Source organism: Hevea brasiliensis, chromosome 11 (assembly GCF_030052815.1).
Source record: "Hevea brasiliensis isolate MT/VB/25A 57/8 chromosome 11, ASM3005281v1, whole genome shotgun sequence".
In the NCBI taxonomy this organism is placed as follows: domain Eukaryota; kingdom Viridiplantae; phylum Streptophyta; class Magnoliopsida; order Malpighiales; family Euphorbiaceae; genus Hevea; species Hevea brasiliensis.
This window is the reverse complement of record NC_079503.1, coordinates 95,683,914-95,707,985: the sequence shown is the minus strand read 5'-3', so window position 1 is coordinate 95,707,985 and position 24,072 is coordinate 95,683,914. Positions and strand designations below refer to the sequence as shown.

The 24,072-nt window shown below is 30.6% G+C and overlaps 2 protein-coding genes and 1 pseudogene across 10 annotated transcripts; 2 read left to right on the top strand and 1 right to left on the bottom strand.

Annotated features, from left to right (window-relative positions):
• The first annotated feature begins 281 nt into the window (after window positions 1–281).
• LOC110652961 (cysteine-rich receptor-like protein kinase 44) lies at window positions 282–10,045 on the top strand. 8 transcript variants are annotated; one of them, XM_058130413.1, is made up of 8 exons: window positions 618–800; window positions 889–1,297; window positions 1,404–1,526; window positions 1,610–1,821; window positions 1,993–2,203; window positions 2,310–2,544; window positions 2,673–2,823; window positions 2,913–3,334. In XM_058130413.1, exons 1-8 carry the CDS (start codon window positions 771–773, stop codon window positions 3,216–3,218), a joined length of 1,677 nt encoding a protein of 558 aa, XP_057986396.1. In that variant the 5' UTR covers window positions 618–770; the 3' UTR covers window positions 3,219–3,334. The 8 variants fall into 8 exon arrangements, with proteins under 8 accessions (XP_057986393.1, XP_021664274.2, XP_021664273.2 ...); XM_058130410.1 differs by lacking the exons at window positions 2,673–2,823; window positions 2,913–3,334 and adding exons at window positions 9,335–9,485; window positions 9,580–10,028 and having other exon boundaries at window positions 282–1,297; XM_021808582.2 differs by having other exon boundaries at window positions 282–1,297; window positions 1,407–1,526.
• A 4,370-nt stretch (window positions 10,046–14,415) lies between these two features.
• LOC110657454 (polyphenol oxidase, chloroplastic-like) lies at window positions 14,416–16,189 on the bottom strand (annotated as a pseudogene).
• Window positions 16,190–20,201: 4,012 nt separating this feature from the next.
• Window positions 20,202–23,085, top strand: LOC110657478 (cysteine-rich receptor-like protein kinase 25). 2 transcript variants are annotated; one of them, XM_058130415.1, is made up of 7 exons: window positions 20,202–21,147; window positions 21,337–21,455; window positions 21,545–21,732; window positions 21,815–22,025; window positions 22,141–22,378; window positions 22,468–22,618; window positions 22,707–23,085. In XM_058130415.1, exons 1-7 carry the CDS (start codon window positions 20,438–20,440, stop codon window positions 23,004–23,006), a joined length of 1,917 nt encoding a protein of 638 aa, XP_057986398.1. In that variant the 5' UTR covers window positions 20,202–20,437; the 3' UTR covers window positions 23,007–23,085. The 2 variants fall into 2 exon arrangements, with proteins under 2 accessions (XP_057986398.1, XP_021670390.2); XM_021814698.2 differs by having other exon boundaries at window positions 20,202–21,224; window positions 21,342–21,455.
• The last annotated feature ends 987 nt before the right edge of the window (window positions 23,086–24,072 follow it).

Below are 24,072 nucleotides of genomic sequence, written 5' to 3'. Positions count from 1 at the left end.
TATAACTAAATGAATGAAAATAAAATCTAGAGTCTCTTAATTAATTCCGAGTAGCTCCAGATTTTTCCTATTTGTCTTCCGTTAGATAAGATCTCATTAGCCTTAAGTTCTATCACTATCTATGTCAAAGTTTTTATTTTTTATTTTTTAAATAATAAAAAAATTTAGGTGATGAGAAACTCTTCCGATATGAAGACAGCACATGCCATCAACCTAATTAAAAGATTACAGTAAAGTATACAGCTACCATTGGTAAAACTAGATTAATTTCACATCCATTAGTCGTCTTTCTCGTCTCCCTTCTAGGATTTATATTTCTAAATTTTCCACTGGGATCATCCTTATATTCCGCTCTGACGTTTCTACTCTCTCCCACTTCACTGGCATTAGTTTATTGACTTGCTTTGAGAAATCTCCCCTGCACCAAGCCTCCCTCATTTGATCCACCAAATGATGCCTGTCAAATTTTCCTTAATCCTTCCCTTAATCTTGGTTGGCGTTACCATTACCTCTGAAGCACAGCCCAGTTCTTTCCCTATTATTTGCTCAGACGCAGCCACTTTCACCAGAAACAGCACCTACCAGACCAATCTTAATACTCTCCTCTCTCAACTTTCGTCGTCGTCCGCATCAAGTGTCAATGGGTTCTATGCCTCATCTTCTGGGAGTGAATCAGATGTTGTCTATGGCCTCTATTTATGCTTCGGCGATATTAGCACCGACATCTGCCAAAATTGTGTCACCAATGCGACAAAGGACATCGTTGGACAATGTCCGATTGGAAAAGAGGCCATGTTATGGTATGACAACTGCTTCCTGCGTTATTCAAGTCAACGTATCGTGTCCATCTTGGCACTAAACCCTGCTTTCTTTATGTGGAATACACAGAATGTCACAGACATGGAGCGTTTTAACGAGCTACTGGCGAAAACCATGGGTGAAATAGCAAATGAGGCTGCAAATGCTCCATCGGGTGCTAAAAAATTTGCAGTCAAAGAAACGAATTTTGGGTTTCACAAACTGTACACCCTCTCCCAGTGCACACCGGACCTATCTGCCGCAAACTGTTATGAATGTCTTCAGAGTGCTATCTCAAATATTCCAAGTTGTTGTAGTGGAAAGCAAGGAGCAAGAATCTTGTCTCCGAGCTGTAATATTCAGTATGAACTATATCCATTTTATAACGAAACCGGATTTTCGCGTGAGATTTATCCTAATTATAATTCAACTGTTGTCCCGGGAGGACTTGTCTTCCCTCCTCCTCCTCCAGTTCCAGGTTCAATAACAAGACCTGAAGGTAAAGTTGAAAAATAAAGAGGAAGTGAGTAATTATCTTCATCCTTTTTAATTCAGTTTCCATATCTTAAACTATGATATTAAAAAGCCAAAAATGTTCATTTCAGAAGGGAAAGGAGGCAAAAAAACTCAGATTAAAGTCATTGCAAGTACTTCTGCAGCGATTGTAGTGTTAATGCTGTTCAGTTCCAGCATTTATACCATATGGAGAAGGAAGATTCTTCAAAATGGTATGTGGAAATTCTTTCCAGCTAACAGGATATCATAACGATTGTATTGCCTTTCTTTTATATTAAAAAACTCTTTACTGCAGAGGACAAAGAAATTAGCCAAGAGGTTCAATTACTTGACTTGGGAATAGGAAGAATTGGATCTGACCCTTTAAGTAAAATTACTCGAGAAGAAGAGATGGCAATGAACTCTCAGGATTTTCCTATGATACCGTTCAATATCATATATGAGGCAACGAAACATTTTTCTGATGAAGCCAAACTTGGAGAAGGCGGGTTTGGCCCTGTTTACAAGGTAAGCATGGTTATTAAATCGACTATTAATGCATCTAGCCGATAATCACACAGCTAATGTCCAGAGTTTATAAGGCCACTATCTCCAATTCTTCCACAGAGAAGGATGAGAATTTCCACAGATATACAACTTCCTTTTTACTTTGCAATATTAATTGAAAGATGCTTTCAGGGCACATTAGAAGATGGCAAAGAAGTTGCAGTTAAGAGGCTCTCAGCAACTTCTGGTCAAGGACTACAGGAATTCATGAATGAAGTCACTTTAATCGCCAGATTACAACACAGAAATCTAGTCAGGCTCCTAGGATGTTGCCTAGAAAAAACTGAGAAGTTGCTTATCTATGAGTACATGCCCAACAAAAGCCTCGATTTCTTTATTTTTGGTTTGATTCTTATACTCTATATTACCTGCTATAATATACTGGAAATTAATGAAGGGTAGAAAAGGTGCTTGCTGATTTGAATTCTATGTGCATTCATGCTTCTCAGATTCAAACATGGGTTTACATCTTGATTGGCAAAGACGCCTTGGCATCATCAATGGGGTTGCCAAGGGTCTCTTGTATCTGCATGAAGATTCTCGACTTAGAATTATTCACCGGGATTTAAAAGCTAGTAATGTTTTGCTTGATTATGAGATGAACCCCAAGATATCAGACTTTGGAATGGCAAGGATTTTCCAAGGAAATGACAACAACAGTACAAATAGAATTGTTGGAACATAGTAAGCATGAACAAAATTTTCCTTATGCAATCCTTCCTTCTTCAGATATATTCTAATTAATGATGAAGAAAACTTTTATAAATTTAATTCCTTACTAATTTTATCTAGTTTTTCATGAATTCAAACAGTGGATATATGTCTCCAGAGTATGCTATGGAAGGATTTTTTTCAGTAAAATCAGATATTTTCAGTTTTGGAGTTCTCCTATTAGAGATGATTAGCGGGAAAAGGAGCAGTCGGTTTTATATTTCTGAAGAGGGTGAAAGCCTCATCACTTATGTACATTCCTATCCTTGTCTTTCCCTCGAATGAAAGAATAGTAACATTATCATATATAATTGAACATTTGGACTCCAATATCATTTCAGGCATGGAAATTGTGGTCTAAAGGTGACGGATTGGAATTGATGGACCCGTCACTTGTGAATTCAAGTGTGGCTGCTGAGGTGCTAAAGTGCATCCACATTGGACTGTTGTGTGTGCAAGACGACCCAGCAGAGAGACCTACTGTGTCGTCTGTTGTTGTTATGTTGGGAAGTGATACCATAACACTCCCTCAACCCAGGCAACCAGCATTTTCTATCGGGCAATTTGTTGCAAGATCAGCTCCATCTTCAAGTCCCAAAATTTGTTCGGTTAATCAGGTAACTCTTTCAAATGTATCTCCTCGTTGATTGTGATGTTATAAACCTTTTCAATTGCATCGCCCAAAAGAATGGCAAAACTATTATTCAGCAAACTCTATTGAGTACTTTGCGTAGTTCTTGTAATATATATGTTGAAAATTGTAGCTTGGGGCGTAATTGAGGAGAAATTATTAGGTGCAGTGTTTTTAATAATTAGCGTTTAATAAATTCATGCTTCACCTTAAACTAGTATAAATTTACAAGGCACCCACGTATCTGAAAGCTTCAGGTTAAACATATTCTATCATGTTAATAAAGTATTATTTTTAAATTTTACTGATTTTAAATCTATTTATAATTTTTATTTTTTTATTTACTACATTAATTTTAGTTTTCTAATAATTTTAAGATTTTCCAATGAATGAGTTAATTAATCATAAAAAAAAAAGCCTGTAGAGCGAATTAATTAATATTTATAATGAATCGTTTTCTTCTAAAGGCAACCAAACCATTAAAGGTGCGTTGAATAGGTTCATTGACTATTGCATTTAAAAGCCGCCGTTGATTCGTCAATGAACCGCTTTGTAAGAAAAAATTATAGGCGTTTCTGAAGAGAGGTGCAATGATTTTAACCCAAGTCTTGACTTGAGTGAAGTCTAAGCTCAGTAAAGAACTACCCCACATACACTGCCAATTTAATAAAGATCCATAGACAGGTTTTTTAACATTTTATTTTATTTTATTTTTCAAAACGACTCTAAACAGTAAAAAGAAATGTGCATAAAATGAAATATGTAATCATTGAAAGGGATTTAAAAAGATAGAAGCGTTTTAATTTAAGATTTTTAATTTTAGGTTAATAAAATTTTTGATTTTAGAATTATAAATGAATCAAATTATTTAAAAATTACTTAAGACTTGATTATAAAAGCTTAATTTAGTTTAGCTCATTTAGAAAATAAATCAAGTTCTAGCTCAAATTTTAAACTCGTTTAATAAATAAGCTATGCGAGTTTAGTAGTATTTAATTAAGAATAGACTTATTAAATAGATTCACGAACAGACTCATTTATAAAAATATTTATATTAGTTATTGTATTTCATTATATTATAAATATTTATTATTTTATTTAAAAATGTTATTTAATAATAATATATTATATAAAATTATGATATAAGTAATGTATAAAATATATTTATTAAATATAGTTATTTGTAATTTAAATTTAATTTTTTATGAAAATTAAGTTATTTTTTATATAAGAGCTAATTAAAATTAATAAGTTTAAATTTTATAACTATAAATATAAAACTCATTTTGTAAATGAGTTGAATTATTTAAGACTCAATTCAATCCTCCCTTTATTCACTTATATGTATAGCTTTTTGAAAAATTATTTTATCTGTAATTATTTGTCATTTTAAAAAATTAAAAAGCATATATTTTTTTTTAAAATTTTATCTTTATCTCTACTAAACACAATTATAATTCATATTAACGAATCTCTTAATTAAGATAAAAAATAATTTAATTAAATTAAAAAATTTTATTATAATTTAAGTGATTTAATAATTTTTTTTAATCACTAAGTAAAATTTTTAAAGACATAAAATAAATAAAATAGAGAAAGTATATTACTGCGTTGATTGTGATGTAATAACGCTTTGGGATTTTTTTTTTTTTTAATTTATTTGACTGTTTTAATCGATTATGGCATTATGGACTCTGTGAATTAAAAGCAATTACATGATATTACCTTCATTTCATATAAGATAATTTATATGAATAATAAATTAATATTATAATAATAAATCAATAATGATGAGTCTTATAAAGCAGTTTAAAAATAACTTTTTAAAAAAAATTAAACTATGTTCTCACTTAGTTATTATCTTATTATTAGTTTGTCATTAATGTGTTAATCCTATATGGAATAATAAGGGTATAATATAATTTTTGATGATTTAATGGGTCTTATGGGACTGTGATTTAATGGGTTATGGGCCTATGGACTCTTTGATTTAAGTTCTCATGGGACTTTGATCAATGGGTTATGGCCTTGCGAGAAATTTTGAATTTTTTTTTTTTCTGTTTTAATGAGACGACGATGAAATCTAAATCTTAAAAAATATATAATAAATATTTATTATTAATTTATTAATTAACATTTAGTGAATTAAATAGATATATTAATTAAACCTACTCTTATGTATTCTATATTAATTGTATTACGTACCCATACAACAATTTAAGAGTATTGTATATCAGATAACTATGATTTGCAGGTAGTGCACAGTTATATTTAAAAGAGAAAAAATGATCGGACCATCTTTTTCAATTAACTTTTTCAATTAAATTTTCAAGTTTGTTTAATAATTTCTCCTTTTAGGCTTCGGCTTAATAATTTCTCTACATAAATGTTCACAAATATTTGACTGTTATCCCCTAAAACTCTATGAAAATAAAAGAAAAGTCATCAGGAAATAGTATCTTGTCATTTAGAGCATATTACAAACAGGGATTGACATTCAATCCAACGTTTTGCATTTTGATTTTTTTTTTCTCTAAATTTTAAATTTGAGTCCTATAAGCAGGATTTTTTTAAAAAATTTTAATTGAAAACCTTAATTTTTAACCCTAATCCCTGCATTATGAGTTTCATATTTAAAAGAAGCATTAAATTTATAGGATGTTTAGTTTAAATTGGCGTGAAGTCATATTCGGTAATATTAATTGTTCTAGTAGTTATTAGCTTTTTTTAATAGTTATTAACTATTAGATATTAATAATTAGTAGTTAGTTATTTATATAATAATTTAAAATAGAAGTGTTCGATTAAAATAAGCTGTTAAATATAAAATAATAGTATTATCTTATTAATCCTAATCAAAATATTCTTTCAACTTTTAAAAATTAAGAGAAATAACTTTTCATAAATTACTCTCTTAGCATTTAAATATTAATATACATGTAATATCATTAAATAATATAAATAAAAAAATAATATTTTAATTAAATTTAAAATATTAAATACTACCTTAAAAATTATTTTTAGAACCTAAATCCAATCTTTATATTCCGTAAAGTCTCCCCTCTAGTCCATTAATTCATTCGTCCCTACCAACTATCACCCCTCTCATGGCTTCCTCTTATTACAAACGTAGCGACACTTCCCGCGTCCACCATGAATCCATGGACATCTCCCATCGTCCATCACAAGCCCACTAAGCATAAAATGATTAAGTATGAACTTTAAATAATCAAACAAATGGAACATTTTATTTTAAAAGCAAAATAAGGTAAAAATATTTATAAAAGTTTGGTGACAGTCAATGGAAACACCTTTTCTTATGTTAACGTGGTGGCTCAGATCAAAAGATTGAATTAATTGGATGAGTTCAACAAATATAGCTCTAATTAATGTGATTCTGTTGAAAATCCGTCACTTATATAATTTCAAACAATATATATAAATTATTAATTAAATGAATTCAATGGTATACATATAATTATAATCAGATTAGGTACATATTTAAATATAAAAAATAATATAAATTCTAATGCGTTTAATAAAAAATAATAATAAATTCTAATACGATTCGAAATGAATTCAACTACTAGTTTTTTTTTTTTTACACATCCATCCCATCCATTGGCTGTATTCCTAGTCTTCCTTCTAGCATTTAGACTTGTTCAATTTTCCGCCGAAATCATCTCTGTATCCCCTTAGCTGTTTCTACTTTCGCCTACCTCTGATGATACTTTCGTTTGACTTAGTTCATTGCCTTGGTTTGAGAAATCATCCCTCGCTTGACATAGTCATAACTGTATCGTAAACCTTAATTAACCAGTAAAAAAGAATGCTTATAAGCAATCCCTCTGCCAATATGACTAATTTCAATCTTGATTACATTTTTCTGAAAGAAATCGAGCAAAAGAATTTGATCTGCCAAATGATCCCTCATAAATTTTCCTTATTCCTTCCCTTAATCTTGCTTGGCTTTACCATTAACTCTGAAGCACAGCCCACTTATACCTATAGTATTTGCACAAACACGACCACTTTCACCGGAAATAGCACCTACCAGGCCAACGTTAATAATCTCCTCTCTCAACTTTCAACGTCCGCCGTACGCCTTAATGGGCTTTATACCTCATCTTCTGGGAAAGACCCAGATGTTGTCTATGGTCTCTCTCTATGCTTTGGCGATATTAGCTCCGACATCTGCCAAAATTGTGTCACCAATGCGACAAAGGACATCGTTGGACGATGTCCCATCGGAAAAGAGGCCATGGTATGGTATGATGAGTGCTTCTTGCGTTATTCAAGTCAACCTATCTTATCCATCTTGGCATTGTACCCTGCTGTAAGCATGATGATTGCACAAAATGCCACAGACCCAGAACGTTTTAACGAGTTACTGAAGAAAACCATGAACGAAACAGCAAATGAGGCCGCAAGTGCTCCATCAGGTGCTAAAAAATTTGAAGTCAAAGAAACGAATTTTACCACGTTTCAAAAAATTTACACCCTCGCGCAGTGCACACCGGACCTATCTGGCTTCGATTGTCTTCGGTGTCTTCAGTTTGCTATCTCAAATTTGCCACTACAAGGAAAGCAAGGAGGAAGAATCTTGTTACCGAGCTGTAATATTCGGTATGAAAATGATCCATTTTATAACGAAACCGGATTTCAGCGTGAGATTTATCCTAATTATAATACAACTGTGGTCACGGGAGGTCCTCCTCCAGCTCCAGGTTCAACAACAAGAACTGAAGGTAAAGTTAAAAAATGAAGAGGAAGTGAGAAATAATAAATGAGTAATTATCGTCATCCTTTTTAATTCAGTTTCTCTCTCTCTCTCTCTCTCTCTCTCTATATGTATATGTATTATAAAAGCCAAAAAATGTTCATTTCAGGAGGGAAAGGAGGCCAAAAAAATCAGATTAAAGTCATTGCAAGTACTTCCGCAGTGGTTGTAGTGTTAGTGCTGTTCGGTTCCTCCATTTATGCCATACGGAGAAGGAATATTCTTAAAAAGGGTATGGGGAAATTCTTTGTAGATAACTGGATATTACAACCGTTTTGTAACCTTTCTTTTATATTAACAAACTCTTTACAGCAGAGGAGAAAGAAATTAGCCAAGAGGTTCAATTACTTCACTTGGGAATAGGAAGAATTGGGGTTGACCCTTTAAGTAAAAGCACTCGAGAAGAAGAGATGCTAATGAATTCTCAGGATTTTCCTATGATACCGTTTAATATCGTATATGAAGCAACGAAGCATTTTTCTGATGAAACTAAACTTGGACAAGGCGGATTTGGCCCAGTTTACAAGGTAAGCTTGGTTGTTAATACTGCACTACTAATGCATCTGGTAGATAATCACAAGCCAATGCACAGAGCTTATCAGATCGCTATCTCCAATACTTCCACAAAGAAAAATGAGAATTTCATTGTGCAATATTAATTTAAAAATGCTTCCAGGGCACATTAGAAGATGGCAAAGAAGTTGCAGTTAAGAGGCTCTCATCAACTTCTAGTCAAGGACTACATGAATTCATGAATGAAGTCACTTTAATCGCCAGATTACAGCACAGAAATCTTGTCAGGCTCTTAGGATGTTGCCTAGAAAAAAATGAGAAGTTGCTTATCTATGAGTACATGCCCAACAAAAGCCTCGATTTCTTTATTTTTGGTTTGATTCTTGAACTCTGTACCACCTACTATCATATACTGGAAATTAATGGAAGGTAGAAAGGTACTTACTGATTTGAATTCTATGTGCATTTGTGCTTCGCAGATTCAAACACGGGTTTAAATTTTGATTGGGAAAAACGCCTTTGCATCATCAACGGGGTTGCCAAGGGTCTCTTGTATCTACATGAAGATTCTCGACTTAGAATTATTCACCGGGATTTAAAAGCTAGTAATGTTTTGCTTGATTATGAAATGAACCCGAAGATATCAGACTTTGGAATGGCAAGGATTTTTCGAGGAAATGACAACAATAGTACAAATAGAATTGTTGGGACATAGTAAGTATGAACAAAACTTTCCTTCTATGAACTTTTCTCCTTCAAATATATTCTAAATGATGAATGAAACTTTTGCAAATGTAATTGCTAGCTAATTTAATCTGGTTTCCCATGAATTCAATCAGTGGATATATGTCTCCAGAATATGCTATGGAAGGACTTTTTTCAGTAAAATCAGATGTTTTCAGTTTTGGAGTTCTCCTTTTAGAAATGATTAGCGGGAGAAGGAACAGCCGATTTTATATTTCAGAAGAGGGTGAAAGCCTCATCACTTATGTACATCCTATCCCTATCCCTGTCTTTCTCTTGAATGAAAGAACTCTAATATTCTCATAGATAATTTAACATTTGGATACCAATATCATTTCAGGCATGGAAATTGTGGTCTAAAAGTGAAGGATTGGAATTGATGGACCAGTCACTTACGAGGTCAAGTGTGGCGGCTGAGGTGCTAAAGTGCATCCACATTGGATTGCTGTGTGTGCAAGACGATCCAGCAGAGAGACCTACTATGTCATCCGTTGTTGTTATGTTGGCAAGTGATACCCTGACACTTCCTCAACCTAAACAACCAGCATTTTCTATCTGGCAATTTGTTGCAGGACCAGCTCCATTTTCAAGTCCCAAAATCTGTTCTGTTAATCAGTTGACTCTTTCAAATGTATTGCCACGCTGATCGTGATTTAATAACTCTTTTCAAATGTTTCATCTGTCATTGTTATTCGACTGTGTCCATTCAATACTAGATATAACTCTTGTAATATATATGTTGATAATTGTAGCTCAGAGACTAGTTTAAAGATGAGATTGATGTTGAAACTATTTTTTTAGAAAAATATCATTAATTTGAAAAAATAATTTTAAAAGGTTGTTGTATTGTTTTGAAATTTTTTACTTAAATATATAAAATTTTAATAAACCGACAATGCTCTCAACTCATCATCCTCTATCACTTAACCTTCGGAGATGGCTTGCTCGACGGCACCAGCTACAAGGTCCGGTCCTCCGAGCTTTGGCGTGTGGCTCAATTCCTCAAACAAATCCTTCTAGGAGATAGCCATTAAATTTGTCATTGAGAGACCAAAGAAAGGGAATACCACTAGCTTCAAGTGTTTCAGCTAGACCAAGCCACGATCAAGTTGGGCTTGAAATCAAACTGAAATTAGCTTGATTAAATTCTAAATTGAAACAATTAACGGTTCATGATTTTGAATTAGAACAAAATCGTCTTGGAGGAGGGCTAGTCCTAGTCTCCCTTGAACCAAACTGAAATCGAAAAATTAAGAATTTTTAGACATTGAATTGTCTCAATTTGAATCAAAGGGGAATGGAACATTTAATTTTTAACTATCATATCATCACTACTTCTTTCGCCAAAAGATCCATCCATTCTGGGGAGAAATTCTGAATTGTAACAGCACAGAAAAATTCTTGATTAAAAACTAAAGACAAATGATGTGAAACCAGGCATGGAAGACAAATTAAAAACTTATGGATAACTAAAAATATTCTTGATTATTCAACAACTATTGAAATGCTTAATGTGCGAACTCTACAGAGGAAGTAAAACCTTCCAAAATAGGAAAATCCTGAATCACAAGTTGGGAACCAAGAGCTACTTGCAGAAAGAGAATAAACAAATCCTAGTACTTTAAATCGAAAAGCTCAGAAACAGAATATATCCATAGAAAATATATCCATTGCGGCTTTTGGATTTTATTTTGTGAGGTTCTGTTCAAATGGGTCAAATCTCATTATTAGATGGAGTGATGGACCCATTCTGGTCCTCATATTCAGTTGTGACCTTAACATGGAAACTTCCTTAACAGGTTTTCTCTTTACTTTCATTTGGCTTTTTCATGAGTGGGACAAAATCCATAGCCAAATCAATAGAAAACAATTGAGGCCTTTTTTTTCCAACTCATGAGCAGTTCAATTACCTAATCGCTTGATAAACAAATTCTTCACATTAACATCATCATCTAGAATGGTATCTATCTTCTTGGTGGTTTAGCATGCAGTTCCTGGGTTTGGCCGAGTACGGGTGGTTTCGGCCTACATGCTTTCCGTCGGGTTGTTGCCTCTACAGGGGAAGATGGTGCGCTGCGGCTGCAGCGAAGGAGCTGGAACTCCAGTGCGGGTTGTTATCCGATCTTGCCTACGGTTTGTTGTTTGGGTTATATGGTCCTATGAGTAGCGTGGCCACGATCCCGCTTCAAATTGAAATCGAACTGGATTTAGAACTGATTGGGTCAAAACCAAAATGAAACCGGTTAAAACAGGAGCTAGCTTTGAATCGGATCGAATCATTTTATCGTTTGGTTCATGTTCATATATTTTCAAAAATTGTGAATAGGCAATTACAAATTGGATTGAATTGACAGTTTTGAATCAGATCAAATCGACGATTTAAATATAAAAAAACTCAATAAATACCTCACCCTACTCTTAATTCATTAATATAAATCTTAAATTCTCTATACAATTATTCTACATACTCTCTTTAATTTTTAATACTCTCTCAATTTCTCTCAAATTTTCTAAATAATTATTTTTTACACTCTTTTTAATTTCTAATACTCTCTCAATTTCCCTACTTTATTATTTTATATACTCATTAAAATTTTCAATATTATCTCAATTATTCTATTATTATTTTATATCCTCAATAAATTTTTAATACTCTCTATTTTAATTTTTTTTTATCTCTTTTATACTTTTTTTAATTATTAAATTATCAAGCAAATTTTAGAAAAAAGACAAGCAATAAAATTGAAAACTTTGATTCTTCTAAATCCCAAGAGGATATACAGGCAAAATTAAGTTCATGAACCTTCTTTTAGTTTCTTTAAAAAAATTACTTTTATCTCTAATTTTTTAATTAAGTCCAAGTCTTTTCTTATTAAATTTTTCTTAAAGATGAATTAATTTCATTCTTTTTTTCTTATTTTATTTTGATGGAAAGATTTCTAAGAAAAATTGAAATATTTTTACAAATATAACTTAATTCTAAATCAATAAAATTTTTCTCTTATTTTTTTTTTATCTAAATTGTCCCCAAATTGCCCTCCAAATAGTTTGGAACCGTCCTTTTTCGAATTACCTTTCAAACCGTTTTAAACCAAGACTTAAACCGAAATCGATGATTCAGAAACCACCTTCCAAACAATTAAATGACGGTTTAGTTTAAATTTATGATTTCATTAAATATGAATCAGTGATTTAGAAATTGTTACAAGCTATTCCTGAACTGTGACTGCTCCTATCTACAGGCCTTGCTTTGTAAAAAAAAAAAAAAAAAAAAACCCCTTGAGAGTTGCTAAGAACAGAAGAGATGACCTGGTACGATTCGCCTTCTAAAATTACAGAAGCAATCCAAGCCTCAGTTGAAATTCTAGAAACCCCTATAATATTAGTTTTGACTTAGAATTTATATATATATATATATATATATATATATATATATATATAAAGTTAATTCTCACTGTTTTGTGGCAGGTTGAATCAGTTGAATGAATGATCCCAATCAATGAAACATTAACATCTGATCACATTATTTTTTTAATTAATTGAAAGTTACTAATTGACTTTCCTGCAATCGACACATAACTAGTCGGTTGTGCTATTGTTTATTTCAAATAATCACCCAATTATAAATATTAATATTTAAATTTTAAATCAAACAAATTATTTTTAAAGAAAACAAATTATATATTGAAATTTAACTATAATTACTTTGATTATAATTTATTTATAAAATTTATCAAATTACTAATTCATATATAATTTAATACATTGTTAACTATAAAAGCAACAAATGCATTCAAGTAAACATAAAATATTTGAGAGGATGCTCCCCAAGTAACTAAAACTAAAAATTATTAAAATCAAAGTTAAAAAAAAGTAAATGTACTCAAATAAAATGTAAAATAAAATGTAAAAATTAATTAATATAATATTTATCTATTAGAAGTAATTTTTATATTCAAAAATCAAGACAGCTGATGGATTAAAATATTTTACTTTTACTTCTCATTATAAAACTAACAAATGGATTGAAGCATCTCTATTTGGCAAGTGGGGAAGTCATTATTGTGAGTTGATAATATTCTACTGGCCTACCATGTTCAATTAAAAAAAGGTAATGAAAATAACAAATGGATTTTTTTTAATATATTTAATATAAATTTAATTTTATATAAAAATAAATTAATAATCATTTAATTAAATATTTAATTTTATGTAATAATAAATTTAATAATCAATAAAAGAAAGCATCAATTTTTTTTAGAATAAAGACAGCTTTATTAAGTGCCTGTTTAGTTTATCCGTTGAATACAGCGGATAGTTAATAGCTGATAGCTGATTTATGTTTTGTGTTTAGTAAAATTATATTTAACTGTTACTATTGATATGTGAAATTACTAATAAGGGTATATATCATATAATTTATTTTATTATTTAAATAAATATAAAATTATAAATTTATTATATTATTAAATTAAATAAATATTATTAAATTAATATATTATATCATTTATTATATTATTAAAATAAATATATAATTATTAATCTATCGCATTATATCATTTATTTTATTATTAAAATTAAAAAATAATTATTTTAAAAAAATAAATTTAAAAATATAAATAAAATAATAAAATAATTATTATTGTTAATAAAAAAAATTATAATTAATTTTAAGTTTTTAGATATAAATAAATATTTTATATTTTATGTTATTAATAAAAAAAATATTTTAATAAAAGTTGAAATAATGAATAAAAAAAATAAAAGTATTAATAATATTAATTTTTAAGTTAAATAAAAAATAATAATATGATCAAAATAAAAAATCAAATCAAATCTAAAAAAAAAAATGATATAAATAAAAGATTTGATGAGTACCAAATCGATTACTCAGAAGTTATCAACTTTATTTTTTTAAATTCTTAAAACACTCAAGTTCACTTGATGGTGTCTATCCAACAGGTGAACCAAAAGTGTTCACATCAGCTAAAACAAAAGCTAAAAGGCCTGGAGGAACATTCTCCATCTAGGTTTGAACAGACCCAACAGCAGAAAGCCTCTTTTGCAAGCTGGAGAGCCACAGGATTCCCCATCCGACGAACAAAGAGGAACTTAACCGAGTGCAGCTGTGAACCAAGATCATCCTTAAAAGGAAATTTTGTTTTTCTCATGATCATCAGTCTTGAACAAATTCAATCTTGATACCACCAATTCTAACAAGATCCTTACCGTACCTAGGCACCAAAGTCAGCACTACACTATCATCATCTTCAGCACCCAAATCCTCCAACAAATCTGTAATCCCTAATCTCAAACATGTCTTCATTTTATTCCCATGCTTTTGTACATGAGGCACATTCACAAAGCTTCCTGCAAACTCAGACTTGTCTGGTCCACTAGGTGAATCATGCTTATCATTTACATACACATCAAACTTCACCATTGCATTTCTTTCAAGCTCTATCCCATCGATCACTAAAATTTCCTCTTCCTCTTCTTTCTCTCTTTGGCTTCTTGATTTCTTTGGCCTCCTAACCTTTGCGCTTATCACTTAATCCAACACTAAAGGGAATGAACTTATTGGTGTCAAATTTTGTGTTTCAACTGCTTGAGCTACCTGGCCATGTTGATGAAAAACCTTGGCCACTTTCTTGATTAACCTTCTTGGTGTTGGCTTGGATTTCAGCCAAGGGATATCAACTTCTTGATAAGCATATCCCAGTTTTTTATAGTCAATACAGTCCCTAACCTTTACACGAACAAGTTTGGCATTCTCATCGTAAAAAAGAAACGCTTCATCAAGCCAATCAAGATCAGTGATTTCAATTCGCTTGCCTCGTAATGTCTTCCATATCGCCCACATTCGATCAATGTTGGAGTGATGAGCAAAAAACACTGGATCTCTCCCAGCTGAGTAGAAAATTCCCATGTCTTCACAATTTCGCTGGGTGTTGTCCACAGCCCAGTTGTGTATTGTATTGTGTGGGACCTGCTCATTGGAACAGGGTCCAGGGTCTGGACGATGGCCGGCAGGGTATGAATATCCGAGAAAGAGCTTAGCAGTCTTGCCATTAGAAAGTAGAAACCATTTGCCTATACATTATGGTAAGATTGATAAACACTTGAGCTTGGTTTGATGTGGGGTTTTCGGTGCCATTGTTGTCAAGATCAACTAGTGTTGGTGGCTGGTGATTCTTGTTGCGGTAATGGTCATAGAATGGTGATTTAAGGTTAGCATAAAGGGTTGGCAATCGCAGTCCTTCAGGGGAATCCTAGTTCCAATAAGGCAAAGCGAAATTTGGATCATCAATCAGTTTTCCCAAGATTTTTTCATGGAAATAGAGATAGTGTCTATGAAAGGGAAAAAAAAGCCACGAGCTGTGAACTTGATACTTTAAGTCTGGAAATCCTAGTTGGTGATAAGCGCCATCACAAGAAGCGCAATGAATATTCGCTTGTTGCTTAAAGCTACAAGGATCATCATCAGGGAGAGCTTTCATGAGCTCAATGGCTTTGGAGTACTTGGCTATATAAGCATCATCAACCAAATGAGCTGCGGGTCTAATGCGCAATGGGGAGTTTGAATAAGGAAGCTTAAAGTCTAATATGTTTGTGGATGGTGGAGGACAGCAGTTGATGGGTTTGGCACCATGCGGTAAGTGTACTTTGCCACATTTGGTTAGGTCTGAGGCTAAGATTGGCTTAGCAAATGGGTCACCAAGAGTGGTTGCACCACAGAGTCCTCCTAGGCCAATGAGTACATCTCTCCTAGTGACAGGGTTTTGGTGATCATCAATTTTGGCTTTGCAAGAAATTACCCTGGGAACATAGGGATGGTTTCGGCTTTTGGTTATAGAAAGTTCAGATGTGTTTGGGAAGGAGAGGCAGAAAAAGAAGGAGATAGACATAGTAGAAGGTGCAGTAGTGGTGGAAGGAGAGAAAGAACCCATTCTTGGTTTGTGCGTACGTTGATGATAGGGAGGCACTAATGATTAAACGAAATTCCCAATGCTTTTATAACGAAATGGCTGGGCTTTCAGACTATTTTTAAATACTAATTTTTATGAATATTTTTTCTTTTACAGATATTTGAAGATTATTAAAATAGATAGAATAATATCTAATCTCTTATATTATAAGAAAAATAATTAATTAAGTTAATAATTTTTAAATAATGCAAAAATACTCTATATATACGTATTGCCAACTATTCCAAAGTTTACAAAGATTAACAGTAACAGACATCATGTGAGGAAATAAGAGCAGGAAAATTCCAAGTTTTTGAAGATATTGAAACATATATCAACAATTGAAATTCAATTCATTTCTGCTTTGATATTTTAATTTCAAAATTTTCAAAAGGGGAAAATTTTAGTTTTCTATATCTTAGAACTCAGATATAAATGATCTATTTAATATTATTGTTGGACTCGTTGAAAAAAACATTTTTCTTTAATTTGATATGTTTTCCATAGTCTATCTAAAATTTTATATAAAAATATGAATGAGAGAGCAAATTTGTGAACCTTTTTATTATTTACAACGTTAAAATTTTAATTTCACTCAAATAATAATAATAATAATAATAATAATTTAGCATATATACATATACTTCACTTTTTGCTTCTTTTCTAATATGATGATTTTGAGATCAAGACTAACTCTTTGGTTTGTGCAAGTATTTGTTGATTAATTCTTTCTAGGAAGAGAGGTGGACTTTAGGTGTGTTTAGATTTAGTAGTTTTTTATAAAATAAATATGTACAAAATTGAAAATTTTAATATCAATAATGATAATAATAATTTATAAATTATACATTTATTAGATAAGTTTTGAATTCTTTTATGAAATCATGATTTAGGTTTAGCATTGATAATGGAGTAATTATTTTTGTTGGGAGAATAATGGAAGGCGCTTCTTTTTAGTTTCCACAATTAAATCTTCTTCTATTATATAGCTTAGCTAAGCTCATGCACTTGAATTAATTACCCTATTGTTTCAGCCTTCTTTGTTTGGTGTTAACTAATTAAGCTAAGTTCTAACCTTTAATTGCACTTTATTAGAAAAAGTATAGTATTGCTTACCCATGAGAAATCATTTTCTTCTCTAGCTTTTAGGGTAGAGGAAAGGGGTTGGGGGAGGATCATTGAGTGCTAGTTCTGGTTCCTTGTTCTGATCATGACAGAGCTCACTACTTCAATAAATATCTTATAGGGTTTATTACTCATAAAATATAGGGCTCTATTTGTAAATAATTATAATATTTAGAATCAGTTTGTAAAAATATAAGGACTTATTTATAAATAATTGTAATATTTAGAGTAATTTGTAAAGTATGAGAACTTATTTGTAAATAATTGCAATATTTAGAGATCAATTTATAAAAATATAAGAACTTATTAAGGATCAATTTATAAAAATATAGGGATGAATTGTTAAAAAGAATATGAAGTTTAAATCAAAGGACTAAATTGTAGATTTTACTAAATTTCATAAACTTAGTTGTTTCATATTGAAAATATGATAAAAGACATTTTGATAGTTTTACTAAAATTAACGGAAAATTAATAGTAATCTTAACGACAATAATTAATTTATTAGTTTATTAAAATATATGTCAAGAACTCAATAAATAGATTTTAAAAATTAAATAATTAAGAGGGTATTTAGTTTAACTTATGAGTCAATCAACTTTACTTATAAGCAGAAAGTTATAAGTAAATGAAGGTGTTTAGTTTGACTACTTACTTTTTACTTTTGACTTAAAATATATTTTTTAACTTATGAGTTAAATTAAAAATAAGTAATTAATTATTTAATAAAATTACTTTAAAATAACTTTTAAATAGTTTAAGTGTTTAGTTAAAAGGTGTTTAAAAGTAATTTAATTTATTGAAATTACTAAAAAATATATATAATTAAGTATTATAATTATTAAAATGAGGATATTATTAATATTTTTAAAAATTATTAAGATAATATAATATTTTTTTATTAAAAAGTAATTTTAAAATAAATAAATAAATTATAAATAAAATATTCTTATTTATTACTTTTAATTTATTTTAAATAATTTTTTTTAATTTATAAATCAAATTAAATGCTAATATAATTACAATTTTACTTATAAAAAATTTTTTTAAAAAAAAGTTAAAAAACCTACACACACAGACATACATCAAATTTAAAATGCAAAAAAAAAAAAAAAACAGAAGAGAGAGAGAACAGAAAAAGAAAAAAAGTGTTAATAGTTGGTGTTCGAGAACTTCTGGACAAGCACTACAGCAATTTCATGAATTAAAAAAAAATAAAAAAAAAAAACAAAAAAATGGAATTTGGATTTTTTCATTTTTTTAGATATTAGATATATATTATATGTATATACTATTTTTCATGATCATACGAGATTCACTCTTCATTTTCTAAGAAAAGTTTACTCTTTTATGAGGGAAGAAATTAATTTTTAATATTTTTAGTGTATATAATAATTAGCCGTCGTTCTGGGCCGCATACTGAGCAGTGATCGTAAAACTTCCTTTGCAGGTTTTCTCTTTACTTATCATTTGGGCTTTTTTAGGAGTAGGACAAGATCCATCAAACAGCCCAACCAATTCATATACCCTTATAAATACGGGTTTGTGACGAGCATCATCAGCTTAATTGATGAATTATATTGAATCATATTTTTTTTATTATTTTAATTTAATTTTTAATTTTATTTAGAGTCAAATTAAAATTGCATTGAATTTTTACTGGATTGAAAATTAATTTTATACATAAAAATTTTATATAATATATATATATATAATTTAATATTATCCTTTCTCTCTATATATTTTCTTAAAAAAAATTTAAGCATAAATATATTAAATTACCTAATAAATTTAATATATTTATACTTAATTTTTAATTATATATATATAACTTAATTATTTTTAAAGGTTATATAATAAAAAAATAATTAAAGCTTAATTATTTTTAAAGGTTATATAATAAAAAAATAATTAAAAGGGATTAATATATTAACTATTAATTTTAAATCTTAAAAGGTAATTCAAATATGGATTTCCATAACAATAATTGCATAAATTTATTGAAAAAACTGAAATCTAAATTGAAATTAGACGAAACTAAATTAGAATTGAAATATCTACGATCAAACTTAATTGAAACTAAAACATTAAATATGAAGAAAAAATTTCTATTTAATCATTCTATTTTAATGAAATTAACCATTTTGTTCTCCTAATTTTAAAAATACATTATTTAGTTTTTATATTTTCGTTTCATTTACTCTTTAATGTCTCCAGTTATTTTATAAATTAGTTTGAATTTTATCTAGTCCTTGATAGTCTCTCTATTTTCTAAGTTTTTAATTATTTGGTCCCATAATAGTAAATTTTTTTTCCTTTAAATGCATTTATTAATAAAAAATTTTATGCAAACAGGGCGGAGGGATTAAAGAGTATACAAAATAAAAATATGAAAACTAAATAATATATTTTTCAAAATATGAGGTGAAATAATTATTTTTTTAAAAAGTAAAAAGGTTAGTTAATAATTTTTTTAAAAATTAAATTAAAATTATATTGAAATTTTAGTTGAATTCCACAAATCCTTATAATATTAGTTTTGACTTAGATTTTTTTTTTTTTTATGAAGATAATTCTCACAGTTTTGTTGGCACATTGATTCAGTTGAATGAATGATCCCAATCAATGAAACAGTAACATCTGTTTTTAATTAATTGAAAGTTACTAATTGACTTTCCTGGAAGCGACACATAACTAGTAGCTTATCCTATTGTTTATTTCAAACACTAACACTTCTTAGAAATTACACCCAATTGAAAATTCCTGCTAAGATTATTCAGTTGCCCAATATTGTTGACCCTCACAAGTTTGTTAGCCCAAATACAATCTTTAAAACCGATGCAGAAGCAAAATTGCAGACAAAAAGAGGTATTAGCTTGCCTTATAAATTGGATATATAGTGGTCCAGAAGTAAATCCTTTGGAAAAATAATGGCTATGATTTTGACCAAATTCTAAATCACTCCAAGAAATTGCCCAATAACTGAGAGAATATGAATTGATTATTTGCATATGCGCTAAAGTCAAGCTCAACAAGACAGAATGATTTCGGTTACAAATTGGCTTAATTCAGGACATTGGCAAATCACTCAGAAAGGGCAAAGACATGGGTCTGTTCAAGAGGGTTGCAAAAATCTTTCAATTGCTTTTGCTTTATTTTTGGGTTGCTAACCTTGTTGATTTTGCTCAAGCTGATCCTCCTTATCCCCTCTGCTCAAACATTACTAATCAGAACAGTTCATTTCAGAGCAATCTGAACAGCCTCTTGGATTCTCTTCCCTCAAATGCTTCTATTTCAAAGCTTTATGATTCCTCTACTGGACATGACCCAGATAGAGTCTATGCTCAATATATGTGCCTCAACTATGTAACAAATGACACTTGCAGCACCTGTTTAACCTTAGCAACAGATCATATCAGGCAATCCTGTGCAAACAATACAGAAGCAGTTGTATGGGAGGAGGTATGCCAATTACGCTACTCGAATCGAAGCTTCTTAGGCCAGTTGGATGTTTCAGGCAATCTTGGATTAGATAACAAAAAGGATGTTTCAAATCCACAACAGTTCAGATCTATAGTGAATCAAACAGTGAGTAATCTGATCAAGAAGGCAGCATTTAATAAGTCTGCTAACATGTATGCTACTGGAGACGTCTCCTTCATGGATGCAGAGAAACTGTATGCTCTAGTGCAGTGCACTACAGACTTAAATTCAGCTGACTGCAATACCTGCCTTCAGGTTGCCTTAGCAAACCTTTCAAGTTGCTGCTCTTCTTCTCGTGGGGCACGCCTTCTTAGCCGAAGCTGCTATATAAGGTATGAGTTATACGCCTTCTATAATGGCGAAACTGATGAATCTTCAGCTTCTGCACCAAATCAGGGGACGGGGAAAAGTAAGTGGTTCTAAATGGTGTAAAGGCTCAAGATTGCATATAATCATTCTTTTTTTTATTAATTGAGAAATTTATATTAATGTACTAAAAGGGATTTTGTTCTTCACCTAAGTGCAGGCAAGCAAAGCAAGATATTGATGATTATAATCCTTACAATAACATCAGTAGTTCTGGTGGTTGCAGTCTTGTCCCTTTTCTGCTGTCTTTCTATGAAAAAGGGAAATAAAAAAAGTAAGGATATATGTTACAATAAAAACTTCTTGTTGGTTTCCTTTCTTGTATTGATACCCTATTTGACATCATGACTGCTTTTTTCTCAGGGAAGAATGAGATTTCAAGTCAAGAAGTTCAATTGCATAGCATTGCTGAGAACCAAGATTTTCAAGGAAGGGATGGCCTTGGAGCTAGGGAATCTGGGTTTATAGATTTGGCATCCATACATGCAGCTACAAATAATTTCTCCGAATTGAATATGCTTGGACAAGGAGGTTTTGGCCCTGTTTACAAGGTAAAAAAAAATCTGACTGTATTTTTCGGGCCTAAACAAGTTTAAGATATATTATTTTACTCTAAAACTATGATTTTTGAAGGGCATATTGACTGATGGAAAGGAAGTAGCAATCAAGAGGCTTTCAAGTTTCTCTGAGCAGGGCACAGAAGAGTTCACAAATGAAGTTCTGCTAATAATGAAACTTCAACACAAAAACCTTGTTAGGCTTGTCGGTTTCTGTGTTGATGGAGAAGAAAAGCTGCTTGTCTATGAATTCATGCCTAATAGCAGCCTTGATGTTATCCTTTTTGGTTAGTCCTTTTTATAAATTAAATCATTTGGAAATTTTAATTTAGTGTTCTTGATCTTAAAATTTTATATTGATTATGAACCTTTACCTTCATTTCTGCTATAAATTGTCTGTAGATCCCAGGAAACGTGCTCAACTGGATTGGTGCAGACGGATTAATATTATAAACGGGATTGCAAAGGGAATTCTTTACCTTCATGAGGATTCTCGGCTTCGAATTATTCATCGAGACCTAAAACCTAGCAATATCTTGTTGGATAATGATATGAACCCAAAGATTTCAGATTTTGGAATGGCAAGGATTTTTGCAAGCACAGAAGGAGAAGCCAATACTGCTAGAATAGTTGGAACTTAGTAAGTACCCTTCAGCCTTTTCCAGTATGAAGTCCTTCCTTTCTTTAATAATCCTAACCATTTCTTTTTTGACCCATTTAATGGAATAGTGGATACATGGCGCCAGAGTATGCTATGGAAGGACTATACTCCACCAAGTCTGACGTTTTCAGTTTTGGAGTTCTCTTGCTTGAGATCATAACCGGTAGAAGGAATAATGGATTCCAAAAATCAAAGAATGTTCCTAACCTTACAGCATATGTAAGTTTATATTATTGGTTTAAATTAATTACTCATAAATTAACCTTGCTAGATATATAATGCTTACACCAGCAAAATTATGAATCAGGCATGGCATTTATGGAACAGAGGAAATGAGAAGGAGTTGATGGACCCATTGTTGAGTGATTCGTTTTCTGTTGATGAGTTCTCAAGATACATGAATATCGGATTATTATGCGTTCAAGAAGATGCTTTTGACAGGCCTACCATGTCTTCTGTTGTTTTGATGTTGAAAAGTGAAACTGTAACTCTTCCACAGCCTGAAAGGCCTGCCTTTTCTGTGGGGAGATTCACAGGCCATGATTCTGCAAATCCTAATGATTGTTCCGACAATGGTTTAACCATTTCTTGTGCTTTGCCTCGGTGATGAAACTGATGCATTAGTTGTAAAAAATATTAACCAACCTGCCTGATATACGTAAATTTATCTGTGTTTCAATTTGAAATTATGGGACTCATTCTTTTTTTTTTTAATTTTCTTTTATTTAACAGATTCAAATTTCGAGTCTCCACTCTCTAATTCTATCAAAAATGAGTTGAACATGAATAACAAAAGCATACCATGTGATAAATAATAGTGATTGAGCATGTTATAAATGGGTACAAAACCAGGAAATATAAAATAATTGGGAGAAATGTGCGATCCTATTGGACGGTGCAGGAGTTTGGATTCACAGGCTGGTTCCAGATTACACCCCCAAAAGAACGTAGTATAAACTTGATTTTGAGATATGTGAAGATTTAGAAACACAACATGTGCAAGTTCTATTTTTCTTTATAAAAAAATTATGTTTTTTAAAAGAATCTTTATTATTCCTAGAGTCCTCTTCAGCAAGCTTGACTTAAAACTATGGGTAGATCCAGTTATGGTCTGGTTTGCTAATTATTTTTTTTTTAAATTAAATTGAAATTAGATTAATTAGTTTTTTTATAATTTTAATTTAAATTATAAATAGACCTACCACCATTCAATTTAATTTAAAATCAGATTAAAATCTTTTTTTATCTCTTTTAAAAATAATTTAATTTTAATTAAAATAGTAATATAAATTAATAAATTTTAACTCAGGAGTCATCTTCAAGGGCAATGACATCTGAGGATAAACGAAGTGCAACTTGATTCTTGGGATTTGATACACCAAAAGATTTCGAATTCAGATTAAAAGAAAAATAAAGGTCAAATTGGGTTTACTTTAAAAAGAAATGATTAAATTTTACGAAAAGGAACATTGTATAGAATAATAATAATAATTTTTTTAGTACTTCAAATTAGGGAATAAAGCATTCTGAATTTCATATTAATAATACTTTCTTTGGAAATTTTTATATGATGAACAAGTGCCCCATGAAATAGTTTATGCCAAAATATAGTCAGCGACTTAATAATTATTTTGATTATTATCTTAATAAATATTTCTTTGTTTCTGATTAAT